Source organism: Prenolepis imparis, unplaced genomic scaffold, assembly GCF_030444845.1.
Source record: "Prenolepis imparis isolate NDT839.2.m4 unplaced genomic scaffold, iyPreImpa1.0 SCAF_4, whole genome shotgun sequence".
Lineage (NCBI taxonomy): Eukaryota > Metazoa > Arthropoda > Insecta > Hymenoptera > Formicidae > Prenolepis > Prenolepis imparis.
The window spans coordinates 18,237,109-18,257,730 of NW_028141162.1; the positions used below are offsets into that span (position 1 = coordinate 18,237,109).

General features: G+C 33.9%; 2 protein-coding genes across 8 annotated transcripts; one reads left to right on the forward strand and one right to left on the reverse strand.

The window, feature by feature from the left end:
- Positions 1-1,408: 1,408 nt before the first annotated feature.
- Positions 1,409-12,291, forward strand: LOC145935059 (zinc transporter foi). 4 transcript variants are annotated; one of them, XM_083036081.1, is made up of 11 exons: positions 1,409-1,822; positions 5,734-6,455; positions 6,546-6,610; positions 6,793-7,033; positions 7,782-7,951; positions 8,063-8,287; positions 8,357-8,493; positions 8,608-8,897; positions 10,049-10,225; positions 11,151-11,338; positions 12,076-12,291. In XM_083036081.1, the coding sequence occupies exons 2-11, from the start codon at positions 5,744-5,746 to the stop codon at positions 12,220-12,222; spliced, it is 2,352 nt and encodes a 783-aa protein (XP_082892207.1). In that variant the 5' UTR covers positions 1,409-1,822; positions 5,734-5,743; the 3' UTR covers positions 12,223-12,291. The 4 variants fall into 4 exon arrangements, with proteins under 4 accessions (XP_082892207.1, XP_082892208.1, XP_082892205.1 ...); XM_083036082.1 differs by lacking the exon at positions 1,409-1,822 and adding an exon at positions 5,485-5,620; XM_083036079.1 differs by lacking the exon at positions 1,409-1,822 and having other exon boundaries at positions 5,635-6,455.
- A 1,707-nt stretch (positions 12,292-13,998) lies between these two features.
- Dgt1 (KAT8 regulatory NSL complex subunit dim gamma-tubulin 1) lies at positions 13,999-20,576 on the reverse strand. Of its 4 annotated transcripts, none has more exons than XM_083036090.1 (9): positions 20,460-20,576; positions 17,534-17,793; positions 17,251-17,432; positions 16,775-16,943; positions 16,186-16,364; positions 15,960-16,096; positions 15,466-15,585; positions 15,181-15,321; positions 13,999-14,768 (listed from the first exon to the last, which is right to left on the reverse strand). In XM_083036090.1, exons 2-9 carry the CDS (start codon positions 17,782-17,784, stop codon positions 14,517-14,519), a joined length of 1,431 nt encoding a protein of 476 aa, XP_082892216.1. In that variant the 5' UTR covers positions 17,785-17,793; positions 20,460-20,576; the 3' UTR covers positions 13,999-14,516. The 4 variants fall into 4 exon arrangements, with proteins under 4 accessions (XP_082892216.1, XP_082892217.1, XP_082892213.1 ...); XM_083036091.1 differs by lacking the exon at positions 20,460-20,576 and adding an exon at positions 18,232-18,314 and having other exon boundaries at positions 16,186-16,349; XM_083036087.1 differs by lacking the exon at positions 20,460-20,576 and adding an exon at positions 18,232-18,314.
- Positions 20,577-20,622: the final 46 nt, after the last annotated feature.

Here is a 20,622-nt window from a genome sequence, read left to right on the forward strand (position 1 = left end):
CGGTCGTTATGATACAATTTGTCGGACAAGTCAAATTTTCATTACTAATACTTGACTCAATAAAATGCGTAGCATATATTGACTGACGTAATCAATAGAATGTCCATTTAATTTATATTCTAATGTTTTTTTAATGTAAAAGATTTTATAACCCCCCAAAAATGATGAGATATTTCAAAATAAACACGTTGATTCGAATATTATATATATTATATATATTATATATATATATAAAATTTGTATAAAAAATTACTTTCCTATTTAAAATATATATTATATGAAAGATATAATATTAAATTATATGTATCACACACACACACACACACACACACACACACACACACACAGATTCGCAACAGAAATAAAATTAAATTTATTTCATTTTCTTCTCTATATCTCGCATTACTCTTTCTTCTACATCTAAAGTTATTAAATAAAATATAAGTAAAAGAAAAATAACATTATTTTTATGTTTATATAAACTGGAATAATGCGGTTACATGTTGCAATACTTGCGGACTCTACTACTCTTTCTTTTTATCGTGCGATGTTATAAAAGATCCGTAGAATTTCTTCCCGAGAGCTCTCCAGGAAGGTTTTTAAAATGAATAAACGTCAGACCGTATATATGATTCGATTAATTGCGATTAATTCCGAAAGATGATTGGCACATACGAGCGAGAGATATTTATTGTCATCATCGTAAAAGGGGGACCTATACACAAATATTCATTGATCTGTGAAGAGTATTTTACCGCGTGTGCGACAAAATCGAATTCTTTATATCAACTCTGCCAAAAGTTAGTCCATCGGATTTCATTCTTTTTATATATTCAATTAAAAAAATCATATGTAAAAAATAAAAAATTATATTTATATATATTAGAAGGGTGTCCCAGAATTAGAAAATTTAGCAGATTACGTGTTAATTGTAATTAACATATAATATATTTAACAGAGCATTAACAGAGGATAATCCGCTAATTTTGGGATTGTACATATGTATGTACAGGATAAGTATGTATCCTGTACATACATATATATATATATATATATTAATTTTTATATATATTATATTTTATATATATATTTTATATAATATATATATAATATTACATATTTTATATATCTCTCTATGTGTATACAATAGAGAATAGAGTCATCGCGTGAAAAATGGAAAGAGAGAGAGATAAAAACGGAATGATGTTTTATGGAGTCCAATCGATCGCTCCTCGTAAAGTCTGCGGAGACGACGAATTTTCCGAGGACTTTCTCGTTTCGCCGCGTGTATATTCTTAGGTTGTCGCGACGACGGAGCCACCGCGCTCGTCCCGACATATTCTCCTCTCCTTCCTCCTCTTCTTCCATTCGTCCGTACGCATATATGCATGTGCGCGCGCTAGAGGATCGTCTCGCCGTTGCGCGAGCACCAGCCAGTCAGCTGGCTCGCCTGCCTACTACGCAGCACGCAGGTCCAACCGACCAACCGTCCAACACGAGAACAGTCCACCTGAATCCATCGTTCGCGTTGCGCGAGAGCCTCCTGGCGCTACGTTCAGAGCGCTACGTAACTTGTTGCTCGCGCGCACAGCGTTCGTCGGCGAGCGAGCGAGCGAGCAAAGAGATAGAGAGAGAAAAGAATACGTGAGTGAAGAAAGGTGGGAAGAAGACGAGGAAGAGAAGAAGCATCGGTGCTTGCGGCTCACGGCCGAGAGCCGAGAGCGAGTGAAGACGAGAAAGCGGAGAAGAGGAAAGGGAACACGCACACGCACGCACGGATTCTCCTCTTCGTCTGTTGTCGCTCGCGCAGCTTGGCGAGCCGGTAAGAGAGCGCGTCTTACGATTAAATAGCGCATATGTATGTATCGTGTCTACGTATGCATGCACGCATGCATGCCGTTTTGCCGTTATCGATAGCGGACGGTACCTCCGAATCCTCCGATCGATGATTTTCGCCGGTCGCCATTGATTCTCGTCTACGACGAGTTAGTTTCATCGGCGACAGCCTCGATCGAGCGACCTCGCGTCGGCGAGGGCTGGAGAGAGAGAGAGGGAGAGAGAGAGAGAGAGAGAGAGAGAGAGAGAGAGAGAGAGAGAGAGAGAGAGAGAGAGAGAGAGAGAGAGAGAGAGAGTTCCTATGGCCGTTCTAACCTCAATTCTGGATTCCGTCGATCTGGCGCGCACAGGCCGACGAGGAAACAGCGTTCTTTCTCGCGTTAATATGCGATAATTCCTCTCGCGTTCTTTTATCTTCTTTTATTTTCTCTTTCTCTCTCATTCTCTTCGTTCTCTCTCCTTTCCCCACTCCTTCCATTTTTTGAAAGGCTAAAAATACCAATTTTTGTCGCGCAGACCGCGACTATTTCGCCGGCGCCGCCGACCGTAATAATAATCCAATCCTCGGTCTTTTCCGCGATTCCGAAGGTTCTTCCTGAGCGATTCCTCGTCGCGGAAGTCCTTCGCGGCGTTTTTTGTCTCCTTCCTCGTGATAGGAAAAGAAAAAGAACTCCAGCAAAAACTGCCGCGATCGATATGTCCAGATCAATCCATTTTTTACCAGCAAAGATTGATGATGATGATAATGCGTAGCGCATCATCATTATCATCATCGGACGACAGTTGGTTGAATGTATTACATTAATAGCTGGATAAAAAAAGAGCGCGAACAGGTGTCGAATCACTTTATGGAATTGTATACCGGGTGATATCGGATGTCGATTTATTTTTGCCGCGCGTTATCGCGTCGTATCACTTTATGGAAGAAATAATTCTCCTTCTAAGATATCAATAATAGAATATTATTAGATTAAAAGTATTCCTTATCCTTGGAATAATAAATTATACTTTTAGACTGATATAGTTTATAGAAGAAATAAAGATTTTTTTTCTTGTGAAATATCAGTGATAAAATTAATATTAATTAGATTAAAAATGTTCCTTGCCTTTGGAGTAAATTATACTTTTAGGCTGATATATTTTTAAAAAAGAAAAGACGATTTTCTTTTTTGAGATATCAGTAATGAAATATTAATTAGAGAGTAAAAGTATTCCTTTTAATAATACACTCTTTTAGATTGATATATTTTTATCGATATATACAGGGTGTAACTGAAAATACATATATGGAGCATACCATCAGATTCTGTGGCCAATTTGGAAACGATTTTTCCTCAGCGAAAATGTCGAAGAAAGTCATTATTTGCATCTTCCTAATTTTTGCCATCTTGTATCTTTTTGTAACTAAGTCTTGAACTAAAATTCTATTAAAGTAAATTCTACTTGAAATTAACTGAAGAATGTAGTTTTGTTAATATTTTATCTCTACAAAGTTTAGTTTGCGAGAAGCTCTTCTTTTTCAATCATTGATAACTTGAAAATTACTGATGCCTCGACATTTTCACTGAGGAAAAATCGTCCCCAAATTGGCCAGAGAATTTGATGATGTGCTCCGTATATGTTCGTTTAGTTACACCCTGTATATATATAGAGTTTTTTGTATCTTTTCAATTGTAAATGTGAATTCTTCAAACTGCTCCAGCTGAGAATCTCCGCAAAGGGAACATTCTAACTGGTCAGACTCAAGGAGGGGGAAATGACAATTGCATAAATAAGCTGACTTATTTGTGGTGCTACGTTGTGTGCGATTGGCGGATAAAGATTGAATAGATTGAGCGAACCGAAAAGCGCGAAGAAGAATGAATCTTCACGCGTAGGATGCGATCCGCGAATGACGCGAAGTTATTCGCAAATAAAGAAGCCATTTTCGGATTTCCGAAGGAATAACGCACACCTTTTACGGAGACACGTTCTTTCTCGGACTCGTGTCTCGTCTCGTGAGAAAAATCAAGATTAGACACAATCGTTAATTTATATTTATATTTACTTACACTCCAGCTGTACAGCTTTATTATGATGCTTTTGATATAGATTAGATTATATGAAAAGAAGTTGTGAGTCACACACAGGCACATATGTTGCATAAGACATGTTGCTAGACGGTGCTAGACCGGCCTTTGTTCAGAGATATTGGGAGCTTTTCAGGAGCAAGAGAACACAGACATGATGCGATACAATTGGCTATCGGATAGAGAATTTTTAAAATCCTGAAAATTGTTCTATTTGATAACCAATCATATGACATTTATGTGCGTTTCTTGTTGGAAAGTTTCCATTTATACAGGGTGTAATTAAAAAAAAAACATGGAACACATAATCAGATAATCTCTAGTCAATTTGGAGACAATATTTATTTAGCTTTACCTGAAATCAACTCAAGAATGTAGTTTTATTAATATTTTAATTCCCCAAAATTTAGAAGCTCTTCTTCTTTAATCATTTATACTTAAAAATTATTGATCTCGACATTTTCACTGAAGAAAAATCGTCTCTAAATTGGCCACAGAATCTGATGATGTGCTCCATGTATAGGGTATCCCAAAACTTATAATTGATCTTTCAGGGGTAGATTTCTGGGATCATTTGGAGACGATTTTTCCTCAGCGAAAATGTCGAGGCACCAATAATTTTCGAGTTATAAGCGATTGAAAATAAAGGGTTTTTTGCAAACTAACTCTTGTAAAAATAAAATATTAACAAAACCACATTCTTCAGTTAATTTCAGGTAGAGTTTACTTTAATAGAATTTTAATTTAAGGCTTAGTTACAAAGATACATGATGGCAAAAATTGGGAACATGCAAAAAATGATGGGCCCCCTCTCGACATTTTCGCTGAGGAAAAATCGTCTCCAAATAATCCCAGGAATCTGTCTCTGAAAGATCAATTATGAATTTTGGGACACTGTTTTTTCAGTTACATCCTATATATTATATACATATATAGGATTTATTGGCCGCAGATTACTTATCAATAGATGAGATACACGATTCGATGAATCAACGAAAGCGAAATTGTTAGGGACAACGGAAAAAAAGGGAGAAACAAATAAGTTTAGGAAAATTTTCAAAATTCTTTTACCTTGGATTATTCTCCGTCTCCTTACTCGACACATAGTGTCCTCAGTTTTTTTAAACCTTAAATGACCCTGTACTTAATTTTATCGTATGGCTATAATGTGTCGGAGACACATCGAGGCGTAACGAAATTAGAGGTCGAGCAATTTTTTCTAAATTTATATTCGTTATGACCCACCCCGCGGCTTTGCCTATAAAATTTGTTTATAAAAGCGCGCTTCTTATCAAGACATTCGTTCACTATTGCTCAACGTTTGCGGAACAATCGTGGGCGTGTTTGAATCACGATAAAGCTCTCGAGTAGCGAATAGGAATCATCATGTAAATAGTCTTGTAAAGTAGCTCGAGTTCGTGAGAGTTCATCATCACAGATATTCTCTTCATTATTATTATTATATATTAAATTTATATTCTTTATAATTCAAGTTTAAAAAATATATTTTTTTTCTCATATATATAATATATATCAGGAAATACACATATCAGGAAGTGCAAATATTGAACTGCTATATTATCAATATTATTATTTAATTACTCGAGTTGCATTATCTGTCTATACTTAGTATTATCATGGAACTTTGTGCTGATAACTGTTCTTCCTGCTTCCACCACACACTCTATCAAACTAGTAAATGCGTAGAGACATCAGTTAGTATGAGCGAGTCTTTGCTCGATACACCCGCACATTCAAACTTGATAAAAAAACAAAAAAAAATGTTTGCGACATACCTTCTGAAAAGTATTCTGTATTCTGTTTTTAGGAAGTTCATCATGTCGCATCACATCGTCACCGTCTGCGTGGTGTGTGTCTTGTGCGCCGCACACGTGCCCTGCTCGGCTCATACAAATCCATCAGCAACATTAGCAATCGGACACAGCAACAGCAACTCGACAAACACTGGAGATCCCTCGGATCCTAGTGTACAGCCGTTTCCTTCGACGTCTTCAATAAGTTTCAGAGATTCAACACGTCCATACGCGACGAGTCAGAGCTCGTACTCCTACAGTAACTTTGTTAGCAATAAACGCGACACTGCGAGACCTCGCAGTACCAGATACGTTAATCGTAATAACGTCCCGGTGATTGTTAACGCGGCACCAACTGCACCTCGTGATGCTTATCTTGGTAAGAAGGAGATCACGGAAAGCTTCAAAGGTGGTGGAAATGCAGGGACGCAGTCCTCATCGTTGATTGCGTCTGGAAATTCGAGAGACGTGGAGCTTCTAGAGCGACTCGCCCAAACGGAATTACTGTCCAGTGTAAAATACGAGTCTGGAGTAGGTTTAAATACCGATTATAAAGCTAGATTAAAGAGGGACGTAGCCGTAGTAGACGAGAAGTACTTCATGAAGAAGATCTTCGAGGCTTATGGTGACGGAACGAGTATAACTATAGACGGTTTTGAGAAACTTGTCCGAAAGCTGGGTCTACTGAAATTACTGACCGACGTATCGAAGCTGGAAAATGACGGCACTGAAAGAAGTAAGCGAAAAAATCAATTGTTAAACGTATAATATTAATAAGAAGTGAGCCATGAGCGAATTTATCAGAGAGAATCAATTTTATTTACAGGTAACGATAAAAGTTATTCAAATAACGGCCTACATGACGCAGATAATAAGAATAACAAGGAAAGGGTGAGATATATAGAGCTGTTTTGAAACTTAATACTTGTGTTTAGCTAAGATAATTAAAATAATTATTAAGAATTAGTTGAATTTGTATTTTAAAATACTTACATTTGTGTTAAAAATTAATATTTTTATGTAATATAATATATTTATCAATATATATAATATATTTATCAATATCATTTCAGTGCTTAAACAGCCAAGAGTTGCTGAGCACCGTCGCGCAGGATATGCACTATATTTCTGATAATAATACCACGACAATGCCCAGCTGGCTCTTTGAACGCGTGTGTCCGGCTCTTGTATATCAATTGGCAGCCGAATCCAGTTCAGAGAGGAACGGCTGTATACGGGTACCCGAAAATTACAAATCTGTCGTGTCTCGCGATAAGTTTTATACGGAGGATTCAGTTCGTAATACTGTAAAAGGTATATATATATAGTGTTTGAAATACTTGGACAAACTTTTAGGACGATCAAAGAGTGACCATTTCTTATTAATTAAGGCTCCTGGATCCTCGCCGCGACCGTGTTAGATTGTGACGTCAGAGGCGAGAAAGCACACGCTGAAAATTCTTAGATGCTATTTTTAAATGAAAAGATATTTTTCGATGAAACACACTACTTCAGATGGCTTTAGCATACTTTTAAAATACCTCGAAAACTATTCTTTTCTCTTGACAGTCAATTAACAACCGTAAAATGATCGTGATATTAGACTTTGTCATGCGGAATAACTGCGCATGTGCAAAGATCAGATGGACTGGGCCTTATATTAGTCATTTTACAGCTGTTGATTGATTATAAACGGAAAAGGATATAGTTTTCGAGGTATTTTAAGAGTGTGCTAATGCTATCTGAAGCGCTGTTTCATCGAAATATCTTTTTATTTCGAAATGGCATTTAAGAATTTTTAGCGTATAATTTCACTGACGTCACAATTTCAATATGGTCAGCGAAAAGCCAGGATGATGAGCCTTAAGTGCTTATGATTATTTGATAATAATCCTAGATGTATAGTATGAAGTTTGTTCTAGTAAGTCCTAGAAGTTTGTTCAAGTTTTTTGTAAACACCCTGTATGTGTATATACATAGATGATTGATCTCTTGTCTCCTTATACTTATAATCTTCTCGTTGAATAATAAATGCAATCCGCACCCGTTTACTTATTTTCAGTCTGGGTATATTCTACAGCTAGTATTTTCGTAATTAGTCTTAGTGGGCTGCTCGGTGTAGCGGTAATTCCGGTCATGAAGAAGAATTATTATCATCACGTGCTGCAATTTCTAGTTGCCCTGGCCGTAGGTACTTTAACCGGTGATGCCCTTATTCATTTATTACCACATGTAAGTTTTTTTTTCTTTATTATCAAGATATTATATGTACATCAACGTCAAAAACGCAGAGAAATATTTTTTGATAAAGCAATAATCTCTTACTCTCCTTTGCATTTTTAGGCGATGATGCCTCCTCATCATCACGAACACGGCGAACATCATGAACACGAGCATCATCACGACGAAAGCAGCAGCAATACTTTATTAATTAATCATATGGAGCAACATAGTTCAAACATGTGGAAGGGATTAGTCGCTATGATGGGTTTCGTGTTCTTTTTCTTTACCGAGAAACTTTTAATCACGGTGGCCGAATGGCGAAAACATCGACAACGTCGAAATAAGGTGAATCAAGGGGAAATTTTATTCCCTTTTACGTAATATATATTGTAAATCAATGATATAAAATTGTAGTTACCCACGCGAGTACGAGTAATGAGGGAGAGCGACGGGCCAAACAGTAATGTTGTTGGTGAAAAACTATGTAAACACAAGTATTCGTCGTATCCGTACTGTTACGGCGAGATCGCCAGCGAGACTCAAGGTAATAGGTAAACTTTTTATTGGATTAACTTTATCAGGCCTTTGCATCTCGATCAGCGTCGACACTACTTGTTCCGATGGCGCGAGAGAAAAAATAAGGAATAAAAGTAATCTCAATACAGAAATATGTATGTAGATAATCATCACAATCGCCAAATCCATCATCATCACGAGAGACCGCCTATCATCGAGGAGGAGAAACCGTTGACGTCAAATTGTAACTCCATCACGAAAATCGTCACCAACGAAAAAGAAAAGAAGGACGATTGGAGATTGGACGATTCGATTGTCAGTAACGCGAAGAAAAACGGCGCCAACGACGGTGCCAATGCGTCGTTAAACGAATCGGAAAGCTATACGGTGATCATACGGGAACACGAGACCAAACATCACGGCCACAGTCATTCCCACGGTAAGTAGGAATACGCTTTTATAAGTATATGTAGAGTGATTCTCGGTGTTGCTTATCTAAATAAAATTATATAGATGATCATGTAGATGAAATTTTGGCATCATCTTATCTTTACATAGATAATAAAAATATGTATTATCTATATCTGCATCTTAGATGAAAAAAGTGTTATCTTTACTAAATTATCTAGAATAATGTTCAGATAATTTGGTTTAGAGTCATAGCAGATAAAAATACTTAAGTAGTAGAACTTGAGCAGTAAGCGATAAAAACTCATAAATAAAAGTCTATGAATATATTTTTATATCTCTTTTATAATTTACATTTGTTTTTTGTAACTGTGTTTACATAAGCGGTCTTAAAAATAATATTATTTGGAAGTTATCTAGATGAATCGCCATATAATTTTATCTTTTATCCAGATATATTTAAAACAAAATTATCTTTATTTTATTTAAGATAAATTTACATATTTTCATCTTATTTAGCTAATTTTTAAATCATCTAAGCACAACACTGGTGATTCTTCAAGTAAGTGCGAAAAATTTTAGGAGAAGGTTCGTTGTTGAAAATTAAGGGAAGTCTTTCATATAAACATATATTCTTGTATCTCTCTCTGAGGAGTTACGTTTTCAAAGAAGGACCCACGTAGTAAATTGACGTCATTAAACGTCAAAATGACGTCATTCGACGTCAATATGACGTACGCTTGCTATCTGGGGAGGTGAAAACTAGGTTTTAATTTTTTTAAAAATTTTTTAGATAAATTAAAGAAATGAAATTTGGTGAACACTTTCCACTAGTAAAAAGGATACTTATTGGAAGAGTGTGACTCCTCAAGAAGGGATATAGGAGCATATATGTTTTAATATTTGTGAAAGATCTCCCTTAATTTTCAACAAAGAATCATCTAAAATTTTTCGCACTTATTTAGAATTACCCTATATACAGGGCGGTCCTGAAATTTGATCAAAATCAGGGATTAGATTGGGTTCGTCATAAGGATGAAAAAAGTTTTGAACCCAATCTTAATCCCTGATTTTTGGATCAAGTATTTCAGGACCACCCTGTATTGTATAAATACGATTGTTCAAATATAAAATACAAGAATCGGTAATTTAATTGGCACATGCCTGTTGAAAATTCTCCAGGACACGTACACTCGGCCCCCGAATCCATGTCCAGCGTAGCTTGGATGGTCGTTCTAGGGGACGGTTTGCACAACTTCACAGATGGTATGGCTATCGGTGCGGCTTTCTCGGCAAATATCGCGGGTGGATTCTCCACGGCTATCGCCGTTCTCTGTCACGAGTTGCCTCACGAAATTGGTAATCAACTATGCAAATCGTCATGATTATATAGGGTGTCCCAGACCTGCCGTATAACTTGTTAATGGCAAATTCCTGGGATCGTTTGGAGACGATTTTTCCTCAGCGAAAATGTCGAAGGAGGTCATCATTTTTTGCATGTTCCCAATTTTTGCCATCATGTATCTTTCTAACTAAGCCTTAAATTATATAAAATTCTATTAAAGTAAACTCTACCTGAAATCAACTGAAGAATGTGAATTTGTTATTATTTTATTTCCACAAGGCTTGGTTTGCGAAAACCCTTTTATTTTCAATCGCTTATAACTCGAAAATTATTGGTGCCTCGACATTTTCACTGAGGAAAAATCGTCTGCAAATGATCCCAGGAATCTGCCATTAACAGATTATACGGTAAGTCTGGGACAGCCTATATATACCTACATATACAGGGTGTTTACGAAATACTTGGACAAACTTCTGGAATGTATTCCTCGCATCGAGAAATAAAAAAAAATCGCGAAGTTATAGTAAAATAAAGTTTATGTTAACGTTATTATGAAATAATCATAAGTAAACACTTAATTCATAAGAAATGCGCAAAATGGACACTATTTGATTGAAAACAGCCAGATTTTTCTATGGAAGCGTATTTAATACATCCAATGTATTCGCAATCTATTGATAACAAATCCAAGTAGCAAGTGTACGTCTTTTTGACGTTTAATGACGTCAGTTTGCTACTTGGGAATTTGGGAAGATATGCTACGCATTATTAATGCTTGCGATATTAATCCAAGTAACCTTTCTGTATATGTAAATAAAATATACTTATATAATAATATAATATACTAAAATATATTTATAATAATATAATATATATAATATAATATAATATAAAATATATATTTATAATAATGTAATAATTGTACTTCTGTACTTTCAGGCGACTTTGCGGTATTGCTAAGAGCGGGTATGAGCACTAAACAGGCTGTTTTTTATAATCTATTATCTTCGGTGCTCTGTCTACTCGGCATGATATTTGGAGTATCGTTAGGAAACACTCCTGACATGACCAGCTGGATGTTCGCAGCTGCCGCTGGGATATTTATATACATAGCATTAGTAGATATGGTTGGTCTTTGACATTTCATAATGACAATCCTGCAAAATAAGAAAAATTTAAGAAAGGACAACCGCACAATCCTGGAAATTGGATTTCAGTTGAGTTATTGGTTGATTGTTTCATATGTTGTAGCTTATGATCTGCTGAACAAAAGATGTAATAGCCTCAAAGCTAAATAATGAACAGAGCTATAGCCAGTCAAACAATTCGCAGAGCCCGAGCTTTTCATGTTTGACTGGCTGTAAATCAGCAATTGTTTATTATTTAGCTTTGAACCTATTACATTTTTTGTTCAGCAGATCATCAGCTACAGCATGTGAGAAAACCAGCTGATTTTATCGGGATTCAATTTCATCTAGAGGATTTCATATAGGTTCAAAAACACCACACTAATCTTATATCAAATTGAATCTTGGTAGGATTAGCTAGTTTTCTCTATATTGTAGCTTATGATCTGCTGAACAAAAAATGTAGTAGGTTCAAAGTTAAAAAAAATAGATAGTTACTGATTTATAGCTAGTCAAACACGAAAAATTTGGGCTTTGCGGTTGTTTGACTGGCTGTAACTCAGTAACTGTCCATTATTTAGCTTTGAAGCTATTACATCTTTTGTTTAGCAGGTCACAAGCTACAATATATGAAAAAATCAGCTAATTTCATCGAAATCCACTTTCCATAAGGATTATGCGGAGTCCTTTATAGATGAAATATATATATATATAATTATTTCTTTTTCTCTCTTCAGATGCCAGAATTATCATCGAGTCATTCCGCGGAAAGTGGCTCACGATGGCAGTGCATTTGGCAATGTTTAGGATTATTGACAGGCCTTGGGATTATGTTACTTATCGCCGCCTACGAGCACGATCTTAAGCACATTTTCGATAACTAGATTTACGAGTAATTTTTCTTGTAATCATGTATCGATATTATATACAAAATACATCTCTTCTTCCTGTTACGTTCGAGTTACTGTGTATTTTTCTTTTCGTCTAATCTCAATGCCTAGCTTAATGTTTGCAACAAAAGTAGATTGGTTTTTTTTTTCGAAATAATTATTATTTCACGATCATCGATGTTTTTTAAGACAAAGAACGTAATGGGAAGGTTACACACATCACATCATAACTTTAGATAGGATAGGTCAATAATATCCGGTTTAGAATTGTCAATGAAAGGAGCGAAAGCGTATCGAATTTTTCATCGTTAGATAGGGTAATTGTGTGCGGATTGAAAAATAATTATTTCTCAACGAAATTGTACTGAAAAGATTTTTCAACAAATAAGTTTCCATTGTATTGTATCTTTTTGGAATTATCTAGTAGCTACGTAAATATAATTGCTGTAAAACATAGATACTAGATAATTCTACAAGCAACTAATAGTAAATTTTCTTCTTTGCACAAAATTAATAATTGTTTTAACTTGAGTTTTCAGTTTAATACATCATATACGTTATACTATTATATGTACGATATAGACATATGTCTACAGTATTATGCTTTACAGAAGGTTGTACAAATTCTGTGTAGACTACACAGATTTGTACATACATATGATTGACGATGACATTTAATACAATATTTTCCATTATAAACTGTTTGATATAGATAATGGTGCATAACTATATTTGAGCAGTGTTAGTTTGCAGCACATTTGTGATAATTTTGCATAACATACTTACTAATTAATGTATGTATATAAATACATGCACACATTAATATATATGTACATCATTATACATCTACATTATCACAAGAATTTGAATACTATCACAGTTTAAGTAAATTATACAGTAAGAAGGATTTTTTGTTTATATTTTAAATTATATCTTTTTATGGAAAAAAAAGAAAGTGTGCTGTGTAGTCTGAATATAAGGTTGCCCGATGAGTCAATATTATTTAAGAAAGATATCTCATACATGACAATATTTGAAATTTACATAATTTATATAACACACGAGTGTTATTTTCACCAAATATTAATAATAACAATAATAATTGATAGTGTAATAACGATAATTATATATTAATAATAATTATATATTAATTTTATATACATTGCGTATTGAAAATACTAAAAAAAAAAAATCAATTTTTTCTCATGTGTCACTTTGATTTTATGTTCATTTAAAATGCATAGTATTGGAACACATTTAGAATGTATCATTGTAAAAAAAAAATTGTATGTTGCTATGAATGTTGACTTCTCAAGAAATATTGCTATTCTGTCGAAATTCCATCCACACATACGTTTTAAGTTCCTCTCTTATACATTTTATTTATGTATATCTAGTATTAATATTACATATCTAATAATGACATTGTGGTTATTTTTATAGAAAATGTAAAAATGTAAAAAATGTTCTCTTGTAATTTTGTTCGTACACCGCTGCCACAGTTAAATTGCTAAGATGTTGTGGATAAAATAAGTTGCATTAATTAAATTTAAAAAAAAAAGATTAGATGATTCTATTTATACTAGTCTTCAAATATGTCTTTTTTTTACCTGTATAATATTTGAAATAATCGGATTTGAATCTCCTAAATATTTCCGAGTAGTAAAATGAGTCTAAATTATTATGAAAATGATTAAGAGAAGAGAAAACTCGTTTAGAAAATAGAAAGTTAACCATTTTATTTAAATATTAATAATAAAACTATAAAGCTAATTTGCTTTCGCTTTTCTATATTAGATCATAAAACATATTTTCTTGTACATTCTTACATAAAAACAATTAGTCATGAAATTTTTATATTACAATAGAGTATGAATTATTTTCACAAATCTCGAGTTTCTAATAATCACGCATTTGCCAATCTATTATTAATTTAAATCAATTTATTATTGTTGTTATTTAAATAATATTTCCAACTATTAAAATAATTTAATACAAGCCAAAGTTTTTCAAATATACGGTCTCTTTCTAATTTTCTCACATTATTTATAAATATTTCAACAATTGATAGTACTCGATATAAATGGTTACACATGAAAATAAATAAATTATGCCGTTGCACATATGTGGAATCACTCTAACATTCCAGCGAGGAAATTTCTATAATACTATCACACAGTAGTCTGTAGACAGGGAGAGAAGCGAATTATCCCTGATGTTATTATCAATCGAGCAACATCGACGAAAATAACAGACGTAATTTGAGAAAATCACAGAAATATATTCTGTCATACGTTGACAAAATCATCCCGATCGCTCATCTGCGCCGATAAACTGAACGCGGTGTCCGTGCTAGTCTCGCTATTCAAACTCTCGTTTGCGAACGAGGGTTTTGTATGAGTGGAGTCGTTCATCTCTCTCATCAATCCCGCCATATCGTCGTCGGGATCGATTTCTTGCGCTTCGCCCACCACATCGATCTCCATCGATTGATTGTCGATCGTCGACACTTGCCGCGTCGTAGGTTTCTCTTCTTCAAGCTATAACAATTAATTATATACATAGAATATATATACTCGGGAACAATTTATCTTTAGTAATCGTAGATATATTCAATTAATGAATAACTTAATTAAATAATATAATTTAATTAATTCAAATTAATTATTCAATTAATATTTGATTATAAAATATATAAAATTAAAATATAAGATTTCAAATATTAATATTCAATTAATATTTGAAATTTTTTAATATTTAAGGTCCTGGCTCCTCGCCGACCATGTTGGAATTGTGATGTCAGAGGCGAGAAAGCACATGCTGAAAATTTTTAGATGCCATTTTTTCATGAAAAGAAGCTTTAGTATATTAGGAGCCCAGGAGCCTTAATATATTAATTCAATTAATAATTCAATTAATTATTTATTAGATATTTAGATATTCATCATGTACCTTCATAGGCTCAAGTTTGCATGGTGATGGCAAATTCATATGAAAGACACAGTTAGAATCGAAGATAACAGGCACAGGTTCGTGACACTCTATGTCCGCCCGTATCGCTCCGCATGCTTTGAATAAAACTTGATGTTGATCCTGTTCAACAATGAAATAAAAAAAATAATAGATTAAAAACACATTAATTATATATCCAAGAAGGTAGTATAAATATACTAATTGTAAGATAATATAAATATATATGTAGAAGGTAATATAAATATACTCTCTTCAATACCGTACCTTCAGAATATGTTTGCGACAATGTTTAGCCGAAGGAAGAGTTCTTTCGCCGCATTTCACACCACCTTCAGTAAACACGCACTTGGACATATTTGGCGGCTTCTGAGTTGGCTCAGTTACCTGAAGAATATTTTATTTTTATTATTATTTCAAATTCAAGCATGAAAAGGACTAGCAAAAAAGCCAGGCATAGATATTAGATACAACAAAATTATTTTTAAATTCCTCTATAGTTATTTTGGAATTAAATAAAAAAATAATAAAATAATAAATCGAAAAAGTTCTGATATATAAAATTTAGATATGAAAAGGGTCAGTAAGAGTTAGGCACAGATATCAGTTGTAACAAAATTATTGTTAAATTCCTTTATAATTATTTTGAGTATCTCTTACTAACCAGAGCTTTATCAATTATTTTATTATTTTTCCGTTATACCGTCGATTCAAATACTAATAATAATCTCATAGCAATCACATGAATAACATAAAGTTACCTGTGCGCGACGTTCCAATGATTTCCTATAAAGTATTGCTTCAGCGCCACTTCGTCTGTGATAGCGATTTAAAGCCTTCAATTTTTCGTAAAGCTTCTTCTCTTTCGCAGTCTCCTTAGTCTGATCGTGTATACTGCCTGTATATTTTTTTTAATGTAATTTTTTTTTGAAAATTTATTTAAAAATGTAACGAAATCTGATAAAATCAACAATGAAGCATACTTACAAAATGTTTCCTTTTCTTTCTTCAAAGCAAGCAGATATTTTCGTCTTTTCTCCTTCAATATATATTGCAGTCTTCTAAATTGATCGATGTAAAGTGACTGGAGCCTAATCAATTTCTCCCTCGCAATATAAATCACCTCCTCCGCGGTAAAAATACCGGCGTGCCTTAAAAAATTGATACTAACAATTTGGAGAGTAAGAAGTATCTTATCCTTGCGAAAAGCACAACTACAACGAAATTATTATGTAAACAAACACGCGGTTTTTAATTTTTAAGAAAAAACAAAAAGCGTATGAAAATCTTGGTAGGGCTATAATAATGTAAAGGCATCACGATTTAATCAGTTGTTAAAACAATGGAGACACATTTTAGATTGTAACATTTTTAACCATTAAATATACTTATAAATCAAATGCAATTAATTGATACAATTTATAGACAAGCTCCGATATTATGGATATAATAAAAATAATTATCAATTTTCTTAAAAATTGCACAAGCTGAAGCATGCTAGCAAATATTCTACAGTGTAAGAGACTGTAATTTTCAAAACAATTAGCACATGTAATGTCATAGCTTATATACTTACTTCAAAGGATCCTCTTGTGGGCTGTGTAAACTTTCATTGTCGCTATCATCAAGATAAACCCCTCTCAGAGTATCATTGACGACTGTAGGCTCGACGTCGCTCTCTGACGAACTGGCATAATCTAAGATGTCACTTCCACTTGCATTTACTCTGTAAGCATCAACTTCGGCTGAAAACAATAACTTGTTGATGTTTTCATTTAAGTTTGCGACAAGTTTTCTTAACAGCATGCAAAATTACAGAGTACATATCAATTTTTATTCAATAGAGAAAAAATTTGTCACTCAAATTTTCCAAAAATGTTTTGTAAAGTGTTTATATAAATATAGCGCAAGTGTAAAAAAAAATGTAAAGTACTTTTTTGAGAATAAACAAATAAATATAAGTTTCGTAATATAATTAAAACGAGAATCAAGGTATCAGTATACAAAAAATATATATATAATGAAGATAAGTGAAAATCGTGCAATGCTCACTGAAAGGATCTAAGGCTCTGACTTTTCCTACTTCATCTTCTGTATCTTCGGCACTAGAATCGACGGGTTTGGCATAATGACTTAAATTAAGTAATAACATTTCAGGTGTTTGTGGCAAAGAACGTCGCGACATAGATTTAATTCTTGCAATTTGTGCTTTTCTAGAATGTTCACCACAGTATCTGTGAAAATTGAAATTGTTGCTGTTAAATCAGATGTTTACTTGTCTAAAAAACAAAATTCATAATTTATTTTATAAGCTATATTGCAAGAGTATACTTACGAGATATCCCTCCTATCCAACTTTGGAGCTGGATTCTGACATTTCCTTCCATTTGTATTGTATACAAAAGCACACGGTTTATAAGGTGCACTGGCATCTTCGAGGATATGCTTAGCGCAATACGAGTATCCCTCCAGGCAGGGTTGCATGCATTCGTAGGATGTGTAGAGACAACTTTGCATCTGTTTGGGACGCTTCGTAATTGTTGTTGCAGTAGATGTAGGCATAGTGGATTTTGGTGTCCGAAACATACCTTATTACTGTAAAATAAATAAATGTAAAAATTATATATATTTAAAAATATTTAAAAATTATATATATTTTGTGATTTATATAATATTATGTGAAATTAAATATATAAATTATTAAATTCTATAAATTATAAAAACTCTATGAATTGACGTCCCAAAAAAAATTTATATTAATAACTGATAACTAATTGTAATCGTGTTCTCGAAAAAAATATGAATATACATTCGCGACAAGAGTAGGATGAAAATCAAAGGCAAAGTACATCCGCCATCTTACCGGGCTGTTGAAGAAAATCTTTTTTTTTTTTTTTTTTTTTTTTTTGACAAATTTGAAATTTCGAAAAAACAATTGTTACCTCTCGTTAATATCTTCACCGGAATTCATAGAGATAATGGCAGTTTTCCATAAATACGCGTAACTAATTCTGAATAATATAAGTAACTTACTGCGCTCGGATAAAGGATAACCTTTGAACGAAGTATTCAAGAATATATCGGACATCAGACAGTGTCCATGGATGTAGAAATAACTAGATGGAGCATAAAAGATATTTTTTTGGCCGAGGAGAATGAAGCATAGTGGCCTGTGGCCTAGTTTACATCGAGCATTTGATTGCGTATCAAATAGTGCATTTGAGCTGATCAGCCAATAACTAAACCAATGTACTAGTTATTTACTATTTGATACGCGTATCAAATGCACGATGTAAACTAAACCTATTATGTCATATATACTGTTGTTCTTAGATGATTTTAAAATTAGCTAGATAAAGATGAAATAAAAATAGGTAAATTCATCTTAGATAAGATGAAGATGATTTTGTTTTAAATATATATCTAGATAAAAGATAAAATTATATGGCGATTTATCTAGATAACTTTCAGATAATATTATTATTTTTAAACCGCTTATGTAACCATAGTTATAAAAAAAATTGTAAATTATAAAAGAGAGGGATATAAAAATATATATTATTCATATATACTTTTATTTATAAATTTTTATCGCTTATTGTTTAAGTTCTACTACTTAAGGGGATTCTAATAAATCCTGATGCCTTATCGACGGAAAGTGAGGTTAGATTCGAACATAAATCTATTTATTGGCTATACAGATTGTTTTTTACCTGAAATTATAACGCCTCCCCGTTTGTTAATATTAATATTTTAATTGTGCAAAAGGATTTATCAATCTGTATAGTCAATCAAAATATATTAGGTACTTGAACTCATAAATTTATGAGTTCAAGTACCTATATATTTGATTTTGAAAAGGAAAGAAAGTTGATAATCTTGAATTTTAACTAACATTTCTAAAGGTTATTTGAAGATTAACCTATAACATTTCTAATGAAGCCCTAATATATATTTCTATAAATCGATTTTTCGCAATATTTAGCATTAAAAATTATAAGAGTAGGGTGGACGAAAAGTAAATAGTTTACGAGAAATTTTTACTTTAATAACATTATATTTATTTACAATTTACATAAACGATACTCTCGTAAAATATTCATTTTTCGATTGTTACCACATTTTTATGTACAAAATAAATAAGAGGAATTAATTGATGTAAAAAAATTTTTAAGTTGATTTAAAAAAAAATAGTAATATAGTTGCTAGTTGCAAGTTATACATATAGATTCAACCAATCAAATGGCTGCGTAGCATCTCAAACTCGGACTTAAGACGATCTTAAATATAAGATCGGACTATGAATACCGGCCTATGTCGATGGAATCGACCAATCACAGTCGAGCAGTAAGGGCCATTCCACAATATGTTGCAAATGCTCTGTTACTAGTTACTAGACGGTTGCGGATTAATCAATCAGCGCAAAGCAACTTGTCAGCTGATTGGTCAATCCGCAATCGTCAACAAAAGAAAATTTGATTTCTAGAGTCTCTACCAAAGTCTCTAGAAATCAAATTTTCTTATGGATATCGCATGTCATACGTCGGATATCGGACGTTGTAATCCTGCATTAGTGCTTTTTTTTACAAGCATGAAGAATATTAAAGGTGCCTTTTCATGCTGACGCTCGACGCTCATTTTTAGCGTCAAAAGACGTTACGTGACCAAAATTGACGAATTAGTATCTTTATTTTTGGTCACGTGACGTCTTTTGACGCTAAAAATGAGCGTCGAGCGTCAGCATGAAAAGGTACCTTTAGTCTTTAGTCTCTATTTTCCATGTCAGGGAAGAAATTCGCCATCTGTTGACGTTTCCGTAAAATGTATCGAATAATCTAGGGTCACGTCGGAAAGAGCGTGCTCGCCCGTCCACGGCCGCGCTGCCTTCGGTGTGGCGACGAAAACCCGAGTCGGAGAGGAGGAGGACTCGCGGTGACGAATAAGTTCCTGAAGAGGAAGAGGAAGAACGAGAGGCGGAGGAGGAAAAGACGTGGGTCCCGACGACGTGTGGTCTCTCGACGATGCGGTTCGTCCACGTGTTACGCAACGTGTAACGCGACCGTCACACACCTTGTCAATATCGTTCTTTACTACGGGAATTGCAGGAAGGAGAGAGACCCGATGACGATGCGCCGCCTCGACGAACTTATCATCGCTTAGGAGGTTATGAGAGCGCATTTTTCCCCATCATCATCACAATCGCTTCAAAATCGACGCGAGTCCGATAATCATCGAAGATAATTCATCAAGCTCCTACTTACGTTACGTGATTCCTTTGACGAAGACGCCGCTCGCGGGAGAATAGAACAAAAGTGATACGACGAAAAAGTAATGGCGGTGACTTCCCGATTCCCTTCCGTCACTCGCTGACAGTTCACATGTACTCTGACGTAATGAGACGTAAAGAAGAAAAAACCTCATTTG

Bases quoted from the DNA above. Each gene is read 5' to 3' on its own strand.
- LOC145935059 (XM_083036079.1), top strand. From the start codon at position 5,687: ATGTTTGCGACATACCTTCTGAAAAGTATTCTGTATTCTGTTTTTAGG. The intron at 6,456-6,545 runs GTAAGCGAAAAA...TTTTATTTACAG, and splicing joins AAATGACGGCACTGAAAGAA to GTAACGATAAAAGTTATTCA. The intron at 7,952-8,062 runs GTAAGTTTTTTT...TTGCATTTTTAG, and splicing joins TTATTCATTTATTACCACAT to GCGATGATGCCTCCTCATCA.
- Dgt1 (XM_083036090.1), bottom strand. From the start codon at position 17,784: ATGTTTCGGACACCAAAATCCACTATGCCTACATCTACTGCAACAACA. The intron at 17,433-17,533 runs GTAAGTATACTC...CAATTTTCACAG, and splicing joins TTGGATAGGAGGGATATCTC to ATACTGTGGTGAACATTCTA. The intron at 16,944-17,250 runs GTGAGCATTGCA...TATTGTTTTCAG, and splicing joins CAGAGCCTTAGATCCTTTCA to CCGAAGTTGATGCTTACAGA.